This window comes from Acipenser ruthenus, chromosome 4 (genome assembly GCF_902713425.1).
Source record: "Acipenser ruthenus chromosome 4, fAciRut3.2 maternal haplotype, whole genome shotgun sequence".
NCBI lineage: Eukaryota > Metazoa > Chordata > Actinopteri > Acipenseriformes > Acipenseridae > Acipenser > Acipenser ruthenus.
Genome location: NC_081192.1, coordinates 97,549,011 through 97,569,256, shown reverse-complemented (window position 1 = coordinate 97,569,256; position 20,246 = coordinate 97,549,011). Strand labels below are relative to the sequence as shown.

The following is a 20,246-nucleotide window of genomic DNA, read 5'->3' as shown; positions in this document are numbered from 1 at the left end:
TCAATTGCCCTGAAAGACAGGAGTAGCACGAGTTGTGAATGTCGTCCCCTTCAACCCCATTCGTTTAAGGTGCGAACATAAACCTAATAATCTCATATTGCTATTTCAAATAAGATGATGGTATAAAAAAGGTCATCAAAAATGTTGCATTGCTGATTAACGTGATAAAACCTGTTGGACAAAAAAAAACAGAAACACGTGACATAATGCTGTCAATTGGATGTAGGACGGAACTTTTCCAACATAACAACCTAAATGAGGTTTTCTTTTTAGGAACAAGAAAGCCTGTTCCCTGTCTAGCAGGTTACCGTTACTGACCGCTCCTATTTTCCCTGTGTTAGATGATGGTGATTATATTTATCAGTTTATTTATCAGAACTGGAGGCTTTTTCATTAGTATTGTTTTGTGTTTGATGTTGTTAAAGGTTTGATACTTATTTGATTACTCTGGTAGAAAGGACAAGCATTGGCTATAGTTTACGCTCTCTGGAGTCTGTTAATTTGGCTGTTCCAAGGGTTTGAACTTGTACGGGAGAATGATCTTTTACATATCAACTCCCCGAAGATGTGGCATTGTTTCCATGACAGTATCAAGATGGAATTTGATAATCTCTGGTTTTAAAGATTATATTAGGGAATTGCTTAGACGCTCCTCCCAATGTGTCTACCTCAGTCCACATTAACAAATAGATATGAGTTATTTATGCCATTTTTAGATCTTTGTATTCTACTGATTAAGTCTGAACCACACATGTCTTTATTGTGTTGTTTGTACCTTGTGCTTGCTTTTTATACATTGCAATTATCTCTTTTATTGTTTTCCAGGCCCCCTTGTAAATGAGGCCACGGTCTTAATGGGTAAATCTCCTGGTTAAATAAATAAATAAAATAAATACATCTTTTTAGGCGTATCTCCTTGTGAAACATCAATGCAGTAATGCGTGCAGCCCTAGAATAACCTGCCAAGCAAGCTAATACCATAACATACAAATTCTTTCACTTATGGTGTTCTCTATGATTTTGGAAATATGGTGGCACTTCTGTTGTACAAAACTGGACTTTTAAAGATCTTTGTGGCAGGGTAAAGCATTCTCCCTTGTTCAGGGGATAAGTTTGGCCCCCCGACCAGTGGCGGCGCGGCGTTCGATGACTGCCACCCTCACCAAGAAGGCGCAGGCCTTAAGTCTAACATCCGGTTGTAAAAATACCTGCTGTACCGAAGCTCCAAGGACGAGCAGACTTTTTGTTGTTTATATTTTAGTTTTGGCCTTCCTCTGTAAATATCCCTTGTCTAAACGGTCACAGACAGGAAAAAATTAACAGCTTAACAGGACTTTTTGTTTGGACTTCCAGTCCATTGTATCCATCTCACACAGGCGTTACCTTCCACAACCTTGATAAATCTGCGTTTTGTCTTGAAGAGGTTGTCGCTAACAGAACAATGCCACAAATCTTACCTGTCATGCCCTTCCATTCACTATATAGATCTCAAGTGTGCAGTTTTGAAAATAACACATGCTATAGCGATCATGTAAAATCTGATATCTGGCGCAATTTAAGGTAAAATAAAGTTCACTTTGCCTTCCAGGAAGTCAGTTACTCTTGGCACCTCCTAGGTCATTGCTGGGATCATTTCACTCTCAGCTGAAATGATCAGGAAAGCACAAAACCTTTAAAATGAAAATCCATGTTTGCAAAAAAAAAAAAAAAAAAATACTCATTTAAGATCTATATAATAGTGCATGGACGTGCATGACATGGAGAATTTATGGAATTGTTTTGTTAACTACAATTACTTTAAATGTAAGCAGTTTTTCAGTTTTAAAAGTTATGGTTAAGGTTATTACACCACACGCCAGCATGGTACAAATAAAATGTCTGATAACAAGCCCAAATATTCAAAAGGCATAACCTGAAGAAATATATTTCGAATGTAAAAATAATGATTTCCCTCCGGGTACAGACACATAAACAGACAGAAGACCATACAGCCATGTCAACAGCATTTTCCCATGCAATCGTTTGTGACTAAATCTGTTGATAAGTCTAAAAGTATTTGTCCCTCATTTTCGCATTTACAAAGTCAGAAAAACGGTTCATTTTAATGGCTGCAGGCATCTGGTTTCTCCAAGCCTATTAAATGTGATTTGCCAGCCCTCTCAGATCAGTCACTCCAAACCCCATCGCAGTGACAAGCCTAATCACAGGAACCTGTCCAGCAGTGAGTTCCTTCCTCAAGGGGGCTCCCTTCTCTACCTTTCTCCAGCCTCTCTAATCTATCACCTAGCAACAGGACAGAGATAACAAAGATCTATGCAATTGTCAGCTTTACAGCTTCTGATTGTTCTACAGTGCTATATATGTTAGCAATCTGGTAAAGAAAGTGGTTTTACATTTTAATAATAGATAGAAGAAAATCAGCTCTATGAGCTGGCATGGGGGACATTGTGTGAATGCTCCCCATAGTAAGAGGGACATAATTAGCCCTTTAATGCTAATGAATGGGGTGTGTGTGAACCTTAATCATGGTACCCTTTTGTAACCTAGTTTAATTAAACATTGTTTTAGTAATACACAACCTTTGAACTGTATTGGGGATGTTGGAGGGTACTGTAAACTATCAGCCACAATGATGGTATTTTCATAAATAACTTGATGCAGTTATAATAAAACCACAGCATCAACCTTCTCCTACATAGTATTTGCTTCTGGAAATAGAGCATCGGTACTGACCGGCCACCAAACCCATCGTGCACAGACGTTAGGTGATTGCATCTGGTTCCAAGCTGGTTCCAGTATATAAAAAACACAGAGATTGCTCTTGTTCTTTACTTCATAAACTATTTTGAATGTTTGTAACTACCATTATTTTGTCCTAAGGACTTCCTACTGTACTGTTTGGGGCATTTGTCATACTGTGCCTCTCCCCTCTCAGACTCATTGCTAACTAAATACATGGGTATCCATGAATAGATTGTTTTCAAATACAGTACACGCAAATTATTTCAATGGGTATTCCATCTGATAAGAGAGAGATGCAGTTTGCTACCTTAAATATTCCAATGCTCTGCTCTAACCATTATTGGGAGATGAATGAGGCATTTCTATGTAGCAACCGTATGTTGTGCTGTGCAGGAACTGTGCTGGGAGGGCATGAAACATAATAACATTACATATCAAAACGCCCAGAGCCTTTTGCTTGCTGACCCCAGAGGATGTTTTAACCCTGCCCTGCTTCTTAATGACCTCAGTCTTTAAAACAACCCATTGTGGCTTGTGAAGGCTCACTAGTGCTGCTTCTAAAAGCTATTTATGTTAAGCTATTTCTATCATATCTAAGGGTTAATATATGTCACTGATTCTGCAGTAACTTTTTTGGCTGGCAGAGCTGAGCATTTTCCAATTAACATTGAGGCATTTTTTCCTCCCATAAAGTAATAGCAGGCTTTGACAGTGATTAAAAACACTTTGATGAAGTATCATATATCAATTTGCACTTTCTGGCCCTACTTTTCTAATTTATTGATACCTGCAAAAAACCAGCAACTGACACTCAATTGAATCTACTGCATCCTTTAACAGTGACACAGAAGTATCCCACTCGTAATTTGTAAAATAAACAGTATTGTAATGGTATAAAATCAAATAAAAATGGGAATTAAGTAACTGTCAGAACAAATACATTATATACAATATGAGATATGAACACAAACTGATTGCATTAGTTTACTTCTGGGTGATATGCACAGCAATGTTTAGTCCTATTTATACATTATTTTATTTTAAAATAGAGAAAACTGAAAAGTTTGTTTGGAGGCACAATCTACAAAGGAGCACTGGTGATAAAACTTCAAGTTCAGGTTCTGACAGATTTATGTAATGGTGCAAGCGTTAAGTGTGATTTTCTAACTATATGACTACACACACGTTCTAACTGGCAGAGCACATGAAAACAAAAACCCAGTGACATGAATTTATAACTCCTACTGAGTGCAATGCTATAAGACAGCAATCCGATGAGAACATCATTCTCAGTCATTTAGAAGACAACACAATATTTTTCCTAGCCTGCCAAAAGAAAGATTAAAGGCAGCCAGGGTAGGTAATACTTATTGGTTTAATCAGTTCTTTGTTCTTGAGGCATGTGATCAAGTTTGTGTGCCTTCACGCAATTCATTAGTGTGTGGGAGATGTTTTTTTTTGGTCCGTTTTTTATATAGTTTATTCATTCAGGTTTTTGGAGGTAAAAGTTACAAATAACATATAATTTCCATACACATTTACAGTGGCTCTCAAAAGTATTCACCCCCCCTTGGACTTTTCCACATTTTATTGTGTTACAACATGGAATCAAAATGGATTTAATTAGGAGTTTTTGCCACTGATCAACACAAAAAAAGTCCATAATGTCGAAGTGAAAAATAAAATCTACAAATTGTTCTAAATTAATTACAAATACAAAACAGAAAATAATTGATTGCGTAAGTATTCACCCCCTTGAGTCAATATTTGGTAGAAGCACCTTTGGCAGCAATTACAGCCATGAGTCTATTTGGATAAGTCTCTACCAGCTTTGCACATCTGGACACTGCAATTTTTGCCCATTCTTCTTTGCAAAATTGCTCAAGCTCCGTCAAGTTGGATGGGAACCTTTGGTGAACAGCAATTTTCAACTCCTTCCACAAAAACTCCTAATTAAATCAATTTTGATTCAATGTTGTAACACAATAAAATGTGAAAAAGTCCAAGGGGGGTGAATACTTTTGAGAGCCACTGTAACAAACACAGGACTCTTCCCAAGATGCATACACAAGTATCCATTCATATATTCATATGGGTTATTCATAAGGGTATCAGTCAGTTCTACTAAATATTTTGGCTTCTCAAATGATCCAGAAAGGAGACCATGCATTTTTTTAAAAAAGGATCCTCTTGTAACTAGGGATGTCACGGTATACTGGTTTTACAGTAAACCGCGGTACAAACTGCCACGGTTTTGAAACTGCAACCATTTTTCTATACCATGATTACCGAGTTCACACGGTTTAAGGTGATATGGGCGCATTTTTTTATTCACTGTTTGTCCATCGGTGAGCCACTGTGTTCATTAGAACTAACAAACGAACACTGACATCTGCATGAGATTATCCGAGTAGGCTATTAAATAAGTGACGTCATATTTAATATAAACCGCCCTACTAAACAATGATCGCTAGCAAACGTAATCGTCAGTAAATGAAACACAAATACTCGAAAATATCAGCAAGAAAAAGGCACTGTAACTTTCCGTCACTGCTTTCCTATTAATTTATCAAACAAAAGAAGTAACAGTAGCTATTATCTGTCGTATCGATCAAGAGAAACGCAGTAAGCACACACCAATGCAGACAAGACAGTCTATTTACTACTATATAACTAAGCCTAAGATGCTATGGGCATTTGTATTTTTTTATTTTGTATTTTTTTATTTTAAACGGTATTGTAAAGATGTTGCCGTCTCCTCGAGTTGATAGTGTTGAAGGATGAAGAGGGTATTCAGTTGCAGTGGTCACATCCTTACCCCCTATCGTTCCAGACTGAGCCCAGGAAATATTCATATTTTGGTGTTTCTCCACAGTAATTTGAAATAAAAAAGCAGCATTATGTTGCTGAGCCTGTGTGAGCTGGAGTGAACACTACTTCCAGTTAGGCAGTGCCTGACAGAACTGTAGTACCAGTGTGTTGTATGTGTTTTAAAACTTTAAATTAAAGTTATTTTTCATGTTAAAAAATGACTTGACTTGAGTGTATTTCTTTAAATGGCCATTTAAAAACGGATTACAAAAAAATGACATTATACAGCGGTACGACGATAACCATGATATATTTTTTGACAGTTACCATACTGTCAAAATTTGATACCATGACATCCCTACTTGTAACATGTTATTTTTTCCAGGGGAATAAAGCTTCTTCTATTCACATGCTACTATCTACTTTTCTTTACAACTAACGACTTTGCAACTATACTGCCCATTCCCCAATCCAGTCTGATAAATCAGTGCTGTCTACCAAGACAACCAACTCTGATGACACTGGGAGTGGCCTGTTATATACAAAATATACAGACAACATTTCAAATTTTTTATTCCACAAGGATTGTATTTTTTCACATGTCCAAATCATGGGTAAATAATCACCTTCTGTGTTCTTACATCGAGAGCATGTACTGGGGTGGTTCTGATATATCAGTCTGCTTGACGTGACACAGAAATGATGTATACATTTAACATTAATTAAAAAAGAGAGTCTTATATTAAATATATCACCAGATTTAAAGTCCATCACCAGTTTTCCATAGCTATGTCTAATCCTAAATCAGGGACCCATCTCTGTCTCAAATCATTGAGCAAATTATTATTACTGGTAACTATGTTACAGAATATTCTCTGGAAATAGTTTTTGTTCCATGAGAAGTGACCGCTTTTTCTAGATCTGTTAGGGTACTTTTTGTAGTTTTCCACCCTGCGTCGTACATGCATTGTATTAACTGTAAACATTAAAATGTAAAAATGTTTCTGGGATGGCAGATTTATTTTGTATTTGGGTAAAATACATTATATTGTCTTTGTTTAAAATACCCTGGTAATTTATTATACCATGATTATCCCAAATTTAAAAAATTGGTGATCCTCCCAAACCGATCTGAGCAGGGATATGACTGGGATCTCGCCCATGTGTTGATGTACTGTGTTCTGGGTGCAACAAAAACGGTACTGGTACCAAGAATGAAAACTGTCTGCACCCTGCATTGATGATATAGTACATCACAAAGCTAAAGATTCATACAGAAAACTGATCAAAACAGCATCCCTCTTGATAGATCTTTTGACTGTACTTTTGTCAAGGAGAGTTAAAATCCAAAACAGAAACAAAATTGTATAAAAAGGCAGAAATAACTTAAAATTGCCAAGCTAAATTTAAATAATGTTTCTTTACAGTTTGTTTTGATTAATTAAAATATGTTTAAAATTGTTAAAATCTAGACTGTTGTTTGTGTCTTTAGCTAATAACTAAGAAGATCAAGCTTTGTGCAGAGGTGCTGTACCACTGATGCATTAGTTTATTTTTGGCTGAACAGCTGCAGACAGTCGGTTCTGCTGTGGTGAGGTGAGACTATACAGTCCCTGCTGATTTTGCCTCAGTAAACCCATTGGAGCACCAGAGCCAAAACAGCAAAGCCAGGACACTCCAAGAGCCTTACTTGAACAAAATGTCAGCTAGTTACAGTAACATACTGCTTTGAAACAAATGTAACTAGTTACAGTTACAAATGGTTATTTTTTCAGGTGCAATTTACATTTTGAATAGATATTTTTGTTCGATTTGGTGAAGCTGCATCTCGAAATACTCTTTGAAGATATAGCTATTGAATCCACTTGTATCCTCCTCTGATGGTATTTTCTATCAGGGTGATTTATTTATTTTGTTTGGCCCTATATATATATAACAACTAATTATATATAGACAAGGACAGATTCAAGTTTATTTTGTTGGTTAATACTGTACTATATATGCTAAGCATGATCTTCATCATGTTATAATCCAGCAACTCACAAACCACTTACTATAAATCACCAACAAGCTATTAAGGTAAGCACAGCCAATAACACGAAGCAAACAGCAGACCTTGTACCAGTGAGCTCCCATAATTCATGTGTACAATATCCATCCCTATCCACACTGCAGTCTCTCTCATAGGTGACCTCAAGTCTTTCCATTTAATACATAAAAAAATGTATATTTCACACAATGTGATTGCAAATCAAGCAGGTGTTGTGAAAAAATATTTTTGGCTCTTAACATGTTATTCATCTTCTTCAAAATGAATGTTTCACAAAATCCCTTTTTGTAATGTTATATATTAAAAAGACTGAGGAAACCAAAGCAAATGACATTGGCTGTTTTTCTTTCTGTATGAAACTTCAAAATCCTCTTATTTTGAGAATAGTGCAATACTTTTAGTTTTTTTGTGTTTTTTCACTGTATAAACTGGTAAAGATTAGTTTTAAAATGTACTTGCACTTTGTTTACCAACACTGCACTGCACCTACAGCAAGATCTCCTGCACCTTTGTGATCAACTGACTTTCAGAGAGAACATTAGCAGTTAGGTGGCATCGACTACTGTGGATCTGTGGACAGAGATCAAAAGGCAATAGATTCACAGCTAGATCATTACAGTAGATCCCCGAGTTTAGAATAACTGCAGTGTTTCCATCTGTTTACTTGTGCACACCCCCCCCCCCCCCCACACACACACCCCCCCCCACAATAAACATGTCTATCGAGGTTAGACAGGAAGATGTCTTATTTAGGAGTGAAGCGTATGACTACGTGAGGTAAAAGAAACTTGGATGGAGTCAAGCTGCTTGAGCATAAACAACCTATCTGAGCAGAAGCAACAGTGGGGACATGCAGGTGCTGTTTAGCATGAAGCTTTCGGTGCTATGTTGGATAGGGAACATCGTTAGCTGATGTATTGTTGTCAATTAGGCTGGGAGAATCAGTAAACTGCAATATAGCTGGGTGGATTATTAAGCATTTTCATAAATAAAAAAGCAGAAATATTATACAGGGTAAACAAAAGACCTTTTAAATCCTACCTTCACAAGCAGCCGGATAAGCCCAGTGGCTGTGGCAGAAAAATAATACCAGAAAGCCAGCTTGCACGTAGCTCTGGACTCTTTCCACTTGGAGCTCTTCATGTGAGATGTGTCACCTTTCAGACCATCAGAGGAGGCCTCGAGATACACAAAGTGCCCTGAGAAAAACAGTTGCATAAATCAATTACTGCTGCCTTTTGAGATCTGTCTCACTGAGCAATTTGGAAACAGATTACCTTTGTGATGATACAGTAGGTCACTCCAAGTGGCGGGGCAGGTACACTAAGCACTGTGGACAGTGCAGACCCAAATCAATTTCAACACAACATAAGAAGCAAATCGAGAAAGTGGAAGACTGTGGAGTATTGCATCTGTTAACAAAACCATATACTGTATAGTACTGTAACGAAGGGCATAGTGATAGGACATACAACAGAAAATAAAGCTCGAATTGGAGTTCCTGTTATCACTGGCACAGATAACTTCGAAGAAGCTTGCTTATTCTTTGTTGTACAGTACATCATATGTACTGTGTTGTAGAAAGTGGTTTGCTATTATGTGATGGAAATACAATGATTGCATCAAAAATGGTAGAATTGTGCAGACAGGAAACCAAGATGACAGCTGTTTAGGACAGCAAAGGAGAGAAAGTAGCAAAGGCTGAACTAGCAATAATCAGTTTTCTAGCATGAAATGTTTCCATGGGAGCAGTCCAAAGAGTATTCCATCTTCATTAATGTGTAATGTACTGGCTGTGGCTCTCTGGACTATTTGTTGTGCTAACTTGAAGGTTGGACTGTATAACAATAACAAGGACAAATTATAAGGCAGGGTTTTGGTTATTACCTTCTACACATTAAGGCTGTACGGCTGCACATTACCATGATGGCTTCCAAACCGATTTCCTTAAAATGTGTGAGTGATAATAACCTATGTAAAAGTGTATTGATCTTTGTCTTCTCTGTGTAATATATTTAGTAGGCACAAATTATAATGAGACAGTAAAAAGTGTGTGTGTATATATATATATATATATATATATATATATATATATATATATATATATATATATATATTACACACACAATAATATTTTTTGTTTTAATTCACAAAAAAAGTGTAATGAAAATGCAAAAGTCATTTGTGGTTCCACAGCGTGAAGGGGATATTCGGCTAGATTTATCAAGGTCTTTGTACCAAAATAAAATCTGAATTATTTTTGTGAAGAAAATACAAAAACTGGTAAGTTACTGGGAACAAACAAGAACTGAGGCATACAGTACTTTTAAGCATTGAAATGAACCCTCAGTTGTTTGTTTCTTGTTTGTAACATTAACAGTTCTATTGTACAAAAACAAAAATGATGCAAACTGTTTTGGTGTAAAAACCTTTGTAAGTCTGTCCTATAGTGTACAATGTATACATTTATGATATAGCATTATAAGTGTATACTGTCAATAGAAACAAAATAATGAACAAATCATATTTTTCAGTTACCATTTTCATTCCCCAGTGTGTGGTCGATCGGCGGTCGAAGACTCGTCGTCGAGCCCTCTCCTAGCATCCAATCAAAGTTATCTGCCAAAGAATTTCTCCATCCGCAGCGCCCCACCTCAAAGTTGCAGGAGGTGCCACACTCTTTCTCATCTGTATTGTCTTCACAGTCATTCACAAAATCACAGCTTTGTTCTGGTCTATAACACTTTCCATTCTGACACTCCAAATAGCCATGTGGGCAGGAGCCTGAAAGTAGAAGAAAGGGGCTCCAGTGACGAAGCTGAAACACATTCCTTCAGGGGTTAAGCTAGGGTTACCAGGGCACCAGAAACTAGGGGGTGGTTTGGGGTGTTCAGAAAGAAAATGCTGAGTGATCCAAAGCTACTTTTGTTGCTCTATAGAAGACAGCTTCCATACTTAAATGGCTCTTCTCTGAGGGGCCTCAAGGGCTGACAAGCAGTTTGTCACCAGTATAAAGTATAAAGTGTAAATGTCAAATTTTATCAGGACATACATATAGTTTCGCCTGTATTGTTTTTTTTCATAACCATTAGTGCTTATTTCCTACCATTTTAATCCAAGGACAATCCTGCTATGACAGGCCACTTATTTCGATGACATATATACATTAACTACAAGGACCACCGTTTTCCACACAACAAAATGTATATGTGGTCACACAAACAAACACATTACCAAACCTTTACAATTGTCCCCAATTTGTACATGACCATCAGACTCCCTTGTCTGATACTGACATCTGCTGGTACAGAAGTCCAGAGCTTGTACAGACAACTATTTTGCAATAGTACAGTTTATTCTGCATTATAAGAGATATATCAGTCCCCTTCCATCCATGAAGGGGTGGCCACAAGGTTCCAAAAACCAGTGAAATTGTTATCTATTAACTGGTTCTGTTCACATCACCAGTTACATCCCTCTGCAAGCCTCATCACCAGCTAATTCATATCACAGTAATAGGTGGAAGCTCAATGCTTTGCACAATATTCATAAATGTGGAGTGGGCACCATAGTTTCCATACAGGCATGTTGATATCATACTGTGGTGATTATGGGATGAGTGTGTAAACGACAGCGCGTAACAATATTGTCAATGGGGGTTCTGGAGAGTATTTGTATGTTAATGCAATTACCACTTGGTTTAAATTGTTTTAATAGGTGTGTGACCGGGTCTTACGTCACTTGCGTGGTTAGCCGCTGTTTAGCAAAACAGAGACAACTGGGGGTGGAGTTGAAACGCTGGCACAGGCGCGCAGGATTTATTAACACAAACAGAAACGAAAGTAAAGGTGGTCATGTGACGTTACCAGCCATGGTAACGCACAGAGGACACATACAGCAAGCTGTACAAAAGGCAAAACAAAACACAGTACAAAAACTACAAATAAAAGGTGCCCCAGAGGGCGAGCGCTAGCCTTAAAACGAGGCATCCCGCTCCAGGAACCGGCTACACTACATAACCCTCGCTATACATCACATGGGATCACAATCCCCTAACTAACCTACTCATGAGCCGGTATTCATACAACGACTCATGCTGCTTCATACGGCCTTGGCTGGGCATTGCCTTCACAAGCACCGCCTGCAGTCTCAGGGTTGCATAGCTGTTGTTCCTGCAGCGCGGACCCTCTCCTCCCGAGTATACGCCGCTCCCCTCTGGCAATGGCGTTGCAGTCGCCCCGAACCACCCCCTGCGGATGCTTTTGAACTTACGGACACTCGATCAAGACCCGCCCACCTGCTGATTGAGGTCCAGCACAGCCAATCACTTGCTGCCCTTCCCCTCAACCAAGCCTAGCAGGCAGCAAGTCTCAATCGAGCGCCCGTCTGTAAAACAATAATTCAATTAAACAAATCAACTCCAAAACGACACACAATAAACCCATTTCCCCATACAAATTATATCCACACTAAATACACACGTGCAGGGCAATCGCCCTGCTACAAGGTGTGTTTCTTTTTCTGCTGTAGAAGATTCCTCAGACAAACTCAGCGATTGTCTTCTAAATGACTATCAGATACTTCTACAAAAACACTCATAACATATATATACAAGGGACACAGGCTTTAATCAATTGATCAGTATGTTTCAAGTTTTAATCCATGGATCCTCTGAGAAATTTACAGTCCCATACGGGGTACAGTACTCTGAACCCCGTACAGACCCCAAAATACTAACAATGGCTATGTTTACAACTAACCTTGGCACCCAGAATACAACATTCTTTATAGAATTGTGATGTCATCAGAGATATAAAGAAATAATTTAAGTCCATTAAGCCCTGTAATGCTTTTATTAATTACGGAAAAAAATAAAAGGTTTGAACAAACACAACAACACTTTGTAAAATAAAATGGCACAGTAGCCAAAACGAACAGACAATAAACAGACAGACAAACGAGTGAAACCAGACACAAACAAGTACCGTGCTAGTTCTCCAGCACGTAGTAGCAATTGTTATTTTAAATATCTCTTTCTCTCACCCATTCTCCACTCACGAACACACAACCCTGAGTGAGTGCTTTGTGCATCTATATATACTGTTGTGCCGGGATTCAATTACTAATTAATTATTCACTTGAATCCCAGCACGTGAACTAATTCTGTGCAACCCTGTGCTCACATTTTATTACATTCTTTAAATGCATGTGAAGTGAAGTGCAATCCCCGTGCCTAAATACAATTATACATTTTAAACACTTGTGCTCATTACCCGCATTATATCCCGTGTACCAACTACAATACACCAACATTTACACACTACATACAACTTAAAACACAAAAATACACACAGGGGCGGGGCACATTGCCACATGCTGCCATTCTAATTTCTAAAAATCATAGCTTTTAGGCATGGGATAAAAGGCCTGTTCTTGTTCAGAGTGGAGAACACTGCTGTACATGATTTGGATGAACAGTGTACCATTTTTCTCATTTTGGAAATATGCACCACATTAAGATAATTTAGTTTAATAACACTGGCTCCACATGTCTGATCCGTTCATTTGCAGGGACTGTACAATAACCGCCTGTGTCTGAGTCTAACAGGTTGCCAACCAAACAAAAACCGCTGATATTCACAGCAAGAGGCCACACACTTAGAATTGTTTTCCTCTTTTTAAAGACAGCAAGAATTATCTCCTGGGTCTTCTGAGTTCTGTTGAGCTGAATAACTATAAATCTGAAGGGACAATTAAAGTTATAAAGTTTAGACAGTAAATAAAACCTCTCAATATATGTTTTTTACAAGGAAAGGGGTTGTAAATAAGAAAAGAGTGTTGAATTCTCTTAACAGTACATGTTATTATTATTATTTATTTCTTAGCATGTCCTTTATTTGCACTTGACTCCTAGCAACAGCATGTGTTTGGTCTTAGATCCAGCAAAGGCTAAATAAAGAAAGTTAATTAAAAAAAAAAAAGACATAACAGTCATATTTAAAAGCCAACCTTGGAGGAATACCAAAGCTAAAAATAATTAAATGCAAAAAAGTGTCTGCTACATCTGCACTGTTTCCAATCAGCAAAAAAAAATAAAAAAAATAATCCTAAAAGAAAATCCTAAGGGAAAATCCTAAACCAAAATGCCACAGTCTTGCTTTAGTAGTGAGATGAGCCAGCCGGCTCAGTTACATATTGATTGAAATACCTGCAACCTTAATTGGACTGAGCATTACGACCAATGACGGCATACTTGTTGTTATTGAATAAGTAGAGAGTAGGAGAGCTGATTTGGGGGTTTTGACTCCTCTTTGGTTTTTGTTGCTGCTGAGGGGTCACTGACGGGGTTCAGGGCTGCCTGTGGAACTTAACCAAACTGGAACGTAATTAAACAAACTGAATCGAACTGCACGCTGTGCGAGACTCTGGGGGGACTTGTCATTGAAGGGAAGTTTTCTTTCTGTATTGTATTTATTATTTTATTGTATTTGCTTGTGTTTATCTTTTTGATGGGTTACGTGCAATAGCATACTGATAACTGTGGACATTCGAATCTGTTACCTACCTCATAGTGCATTTATTAATGTTCTTAAACAAATAACCGGGCTTACAAGTACTACTGAAACACCCTGAATAGTCTATGAACTACTGATAATTGGGCTTGCTGCTAACATGTACTGAATGGTTTATGAATTACTGGTGTAATAACCTGGGTTTAAACCGTAATGTTAACTGGTTGTTAATACACAATATTGACTGCTAGAATCTAGTTTTAACGCAATATTGACTGCTGCTAATATACACTGGCCGGGTATGAAATGCTGATATAATATAACCTGGTTTCTAAACATAATAGTAATTGATGCTGATTTGCACTGAATAGTTTATGAATTACTGATAGTATTGTATTTGTAAACTGACTACTAAAACTGGGTATTTCTTAATAATGCTAATCTCCACTAGGTGATACTCAGCAATTGTGCCTAGTGATTGAGTTGCCATTGTCTTGCCAATTATCCATACAGCAATTAATCTAACTTATTTGTGTTTGTTATAATTGAAATATCTGTGTGATCATTTTGCATTGAAGTTGTTGTCTCTTGATTGTGTGGTTTTTCTCTTATGATTTGAATATTGGTTTGTGTACCAACACTTAATAGTTTTATTTGATTTGTTTAGTCGCACATATTGGTTTTAAATGTAATATTTGATTGCTTTATATTGGTTTGGTTTACTGCTGTATGGTAATTTAACTGAAGGCCTAACTGTAATATATAGTAATTTGACTTGCTCTATGAGAACTTCTTGGATCAAACATTTTTGTTGGTTGTTGTAACTGTTTTTCTACCATTGTCCACTTTGCCTGTACTAAATTGTACACCCAGATCATTTTTATACTCCTTTTAAAAGTAAATATATCCTTTTTGATTATAGCTGTTCCTGGTGCTTCACTCTGTTCCCTAGCTACCATAACTATAACATTCTACTTCTGGGGTTATTTATCCGGACCGTCCCGGTTAACCAAAGGTGGTGGCAGCTACACGCTTCTCTGTTTCAATCCAGTTAGAACACAACCTAGCCAGAACAGGTTCCGTAACAGTAGCTTTAAAATGCACAAACCTCTAAAATGCTAACAATATCAACTATGGCAAGCCAAATTATCATTTAGAGATATCTCAAATTAATTTATAGAGATCTATAAATATTTGAAGAATATCTCTAAATCATTAAAGATATCTGTAAATCAATCTGAGATATCTTTATTTCATTTTTAGATCTCAAATTGATTTACAGATATCTTTAAATTAATTTTAGATATCTTAAAAACTGCACAATTAAAAGATATCTGGAATTCAATTTGAGATATCTGGAAATGTTTTACAGATATCTCTAAATATTTCAAGATATCTTAAAATGCAATTTGAGATCTCTAAATGATAATTTGGCTTGCCATAATCAACTAACTAATACAATGTATAATTGTATGCAATGGTGTACATGTTCCATATAAAAATATTTAAAAAGCATTTATTTTGAAAATGGAAAAGGAACCGGGAAAGGACATTTAAATAACAGTTGCAAGTGGTCTTACTGTTCCATACATATTTTATATGTTTCTATATGCATAGAATGTAATTACATTTCTTGTGCAGAAAAATTCTGACATTGATGAATAAAACAATCTAATAATGCAATCTAACTAGAATTACAGCAGAGCAATGTGATTGTAATGGAAGATGATAATTCATTAAATAAAACTGCATATAGGCCTCTCAGTGCTGTCCTCTGCTGCAGTTACATTCATTGTCAAATCCATATAACAACATCCTCTGCTTTGACTGAATGTAGATCTGTCGGGATGTCTCACTGCTGTATTAATGTAGCAACGCTTCTTCACTGTTATCAGTCCTTTTTGTGGTAGTGGTTCACAGCAATCACACATAGTGACCTTTTGAGCCAAAATAGGTTGATATCTATTGAAACGTCATTTAAACAGCTTTGACTAATCAGCCTTTTTAACATTGGGTGTCTATTTACCTGTGACAAGGTTTCAAAATAATTTGTTCCCCATTAAAGCACAATACAGGTAACTTGTTCCGGCAACTTTTCCATTAACTTGTTGTTGTTGTTTCCATCTGAAAGAAGACCGTCCACTGCACCCTGTCCAAAGCTAATGCTTTGAGCAATGGTTCCACTGTTACATTGCTGTGAATCGTGTACTTTTGTAGGTTTGCCATTTGCAGTTAAAATGAGGAACTAAACAAGGTGTCATGTTTTTTTAAGCCTATATCTTTTATTACTCATTTGTCTCCATAACTAAGAGCTGAGCTGAGCTAATATTGTCAAACAGTCTCCTTCCTTGTTGTTTTTTTTTATTATGATTTGAATATCACTTCACTTTCTACAACGGATTCAGCTCAGCAAAGGCCTCCTCCAGCACAATTTCGTTTTATTACGCAAGTTTCCTTCGGAAGGTAATTTCAGAGCTGTAAAAACAGTTCTACATATAATTCCAGAGTAATCATTTCATAAATATTTAACATGAGTTATCTCTTTAAAAAATGACATCACAGGAACAATGCAGCATTGGACACATCAAACAACATTCTGAGATAAGCCCAAGTTGTTTTGGAATATAATAAATTGCTAATTAAATATAAAGTATTACATATGTATTAATCCGATGGGCAATTTATTATTATTGAATTGTTTTCCATGTTTTACAGTAAGTAGCAATACATTTTGGTATAAGGCTGTTCATATATACAAATCTGGAATGTATCATGGATGTATTAATACTTCATTAGAATTCAAGAGGAAATATTGTTTTAGTTTATATATAATTGCATTTGAATTACTATCTCTTATGAAGAAGTGCTTCCCATTTTTTATAGGAATGCATATAAATCATACTCTTTGTTGCACCTACATTTTCTAACACAGATATGCTTCTAAAATACAGCTGTATAAACCTGCCTCAATGGCATGTGTTTTTTAAATACTTGTGGTTCAATGTATAAAGTCATTATCAGTTGTATTTCCATAATGAGAACTACTAAGTGCAAATAAATACATAGATAGAGTGGTATGTTAATATTCTGCACACATGTGCTTGAGCTCCTGTTGTGGAATACAGAGCATTCAGAAAACACATGGCTAATTTACATAGAACACAATGTAGCACACACCACTGCTGGCTTTACTTTCATCTAACATTCTGCAAATCTACTAGTCATTTACAAAAGCAAACTGACAGTAACTAACGACAGCAAGCACTGCGAAGGCTATAATGAAACACCAATGACTATATCCAGCATGTCATACAAAAATAACAAAAGTACCTGAGGGAGGAAGTGATGTTGGTTCTGCTGGGCCAGATGAAGAAGCTAACAGGCATTCTCTGGTGAAGAGAATATCATCCACAGAAATTAGTCGTTTCACGCCTTTCCCAGCCTGCCCTTCAAACATCACCACAAAGTCTTCCTCGGCATGCAGTAAGAGCTCTTCTCTTTGCCAGTAGTTCCCCTGGTCCCCAGTTAAGTTCAGAAGTAACAAGTATTGATCTGAAATGGTCACCTGGTACACATTCAGTGTTCCAATACCATTTCCAGCCATGTGGAAGTAGAAAATGATCTACAACATCAGAAAAGAAAATGCGAATTTGAATGTCTATTTTCATCCAAAATAAGACCTTATTCCCAGTATCTTTATATTACTCACCTGTGTACTGGGACAGATGCGCTCTTGCCCCTTGAAATATACTTCCCATCAGTCTAGAAGGCATATTGTTACTGCTTCCTATGTTACTGATAATTTTCTGAATATGAAGTGCACCCTTTATAAAAATTGCATATTATATATATATATATATATATATATATATATATATATATATACACACACATATAAATACATATATACACACATATAAATACATATATATATATATATATATATATATATATATATATATATACATATACATACATATATACATATAATCAGTGCGCCGCATTCCATTCTGGCGCCACCTGGTGGCCACCTGTGTGTGTGTGTGTGTGTGTGTGTGTATCTATATATATATATATATATATATATATATATATATATATATATATATATATATATATATAGGTGCACTCCACTTAATGGACAATGGAAATCAGTACTTTATAAATACGTTTAAACTGTACAACGGCTGTGCCAACAAAAATACAGAAGAATAAAAGTAAACAGCAACCATTTTTCCTGCCTGACGTCACAAATGCCGCTGTGACTGTCATTTACTGTCCCGGATTTACCTTATTTGTGCAAATTATGTACCTGTAGAACAGGAAAACTGTGCATATTAAACGGTACTGTATATATTAAACTGTATGTATTGAACACAAAAGACCTGCCTGAAAAACAGGAAAACTGTATGTATTAAACGCAAAACATCTGCCTGTGGAAGAGGAAAACTGTACATATTAAAATGGTATATACATTATAAACGAGTCCTTTTTAACCAAATTCCCCACTAAAACCCATGTTGTTTGGCAGGGACATGCCTCCTCAATGTCACGGGTGACCCCGAACCAGTTATTATGTGTAGTAAGAAATTGGATTTCTTTGAATGGAGAATTTCAGTGGCTAGAGTTCACGGCTCCTCGATTGATTCAGATTCAGTTGTATTAAGTCTACCCACTAATGGGGCAGCAGTGTGGAGTAGTGGTTAGGGCTCTGGACTCTTGACCGGAGGGTTGTGGGTTCAATCCCCAGTGGGGGACACTGCTGTTGTACCCTTGAGCAAGGTACTTTACCTAGATTCCTCCAGTAAAAACCCAACTGTATAAATGGGTAATTGTATGTAAAAATAATGTGATATCTGTATAATGTGAAATAATGTATAATGTGATATCTTGTAACAATTGTAAGTCGCCCTGGATAAGGGCGTCTGCTAAGAAATAAATAATAATAATAAATAATAATAACTAATAATGTAGAGCAAAATAGGTATTGTGGTGTTTGCAGAGCCGACCCGAGCTGAACCCAAGACAGAAGTGGAGTCCTGCTGGGAACGAGCTGAAACATTGGACATGGACTGGATGGTTTAAAAATGAAATGTATTAATGAGATGATATGTGTTGTAACCATTTGTAATGTTTGAATAATCTTTAGTCTGTAACGAATACTGTAAAGTGCTCTCTCTCTGTAAGACCGTATAACAGAATCTGGTACAACTTGATACACTGGCCGGCCTTGAGCAGTCTCTTATTAAAATTGGCACGATTCCCAGAATTTAGTGCTAAAATCTCTGTTAACACTTTTCAGCTTGAATACAGAATAATGCTGTACTAATAGATGTATGTTAATATGCTAGTTTTAAATGGTATAGGCTGTTGTGGTAACATGTAATCATAGGTAGTGGTAATTATAGTTAGTTTAAATAATAGTGTACTATGAACAATTTTTATGTATAAGATCATATGATTCACTTTGCTTAATATGATAGCATACCTGAAGCTGTTTTCTATCAAGATGAGCATAGTTAAAAACTGAGTCCTAATTCAATGAAAAGAATTACTGTGTGCTTACATTCAAGAATTATAACTTCTGAATATAAAGGAAAAAGGAGTTAGGAGTATTAAGGGAAAGAGAAAAACAGAAAGGGATTAAAAGACCTCGCTTTGAGTCGGTTTCTGCTTGTAATTCAGTTTTAAAATAAGTAGGTGAGTAAGAACAACCTAGAGTAAAAAGCAGACTCTAACTTAGGAAAATAAGTATTTTAGAAGATACACCACAGAAAGGGAACAGAAAAGTTAAATAAATTGTTATTGCGATATTGCTGCTATGCTGCTGCTAGTAAAGAGGAGAATAGTTAACAACCATATTCTATAAGGAGTAAAATACTTAGTTTGGCTCTGAGTTAAAAAGATAATGCAGCATAAAAAGATGTTGTGTTTAAAATACAAAATAAAAAGATTGAAAAAATATTGAAGAATAACTTCATAAGCAAAAGATAGGCTTTGGAAAAGTAAACTCTCTGTAACCTGCTTTATCGAACTTTCTACAAGCCAGCCCTTGGAGGGATCAGTGCTTGAGGCCAAGAGGTCTTCATTGGCAAGAGAAGCGGGGATTCTCTTATCAGGAATTTACGGTG

The 20,246-nt window shown here is 36.6% G+C and overlaps 1 protein-coding gene across 1 annotated transcript in view; it reads right to left on the bottom strand.

Annotated features, from left to right (window-relative positions):
* The window catches only part of LOC117967562 (MAM and LDL-receptor class A domain-containing protein 1), a 166,919-nt gene that overhangs the window by 39,029 nt on the left and 107,644 nt on the right, over window positions 1-20,246 (bottom strand). The window contains exons 72-74 of the mRNA XM_059023145.1: window positions 17,446-17,737; window positions 10,142-10,387; window positions 8,645-8,802 (exon numbers count right to left, since the gene is read on the bottom strand). Coding sequence (XP_058879128.1) covers window positions 8,645-8,802; window positions 10,142-10,387; window positions 17,446-17,737 — 696 coding nt within the window. The remainder of the gene's footprint in view (window positions 1-8,644; window positions 8,803-10,141; window positions 10,388-17,445; window positions 17,738-20,246) is intronic.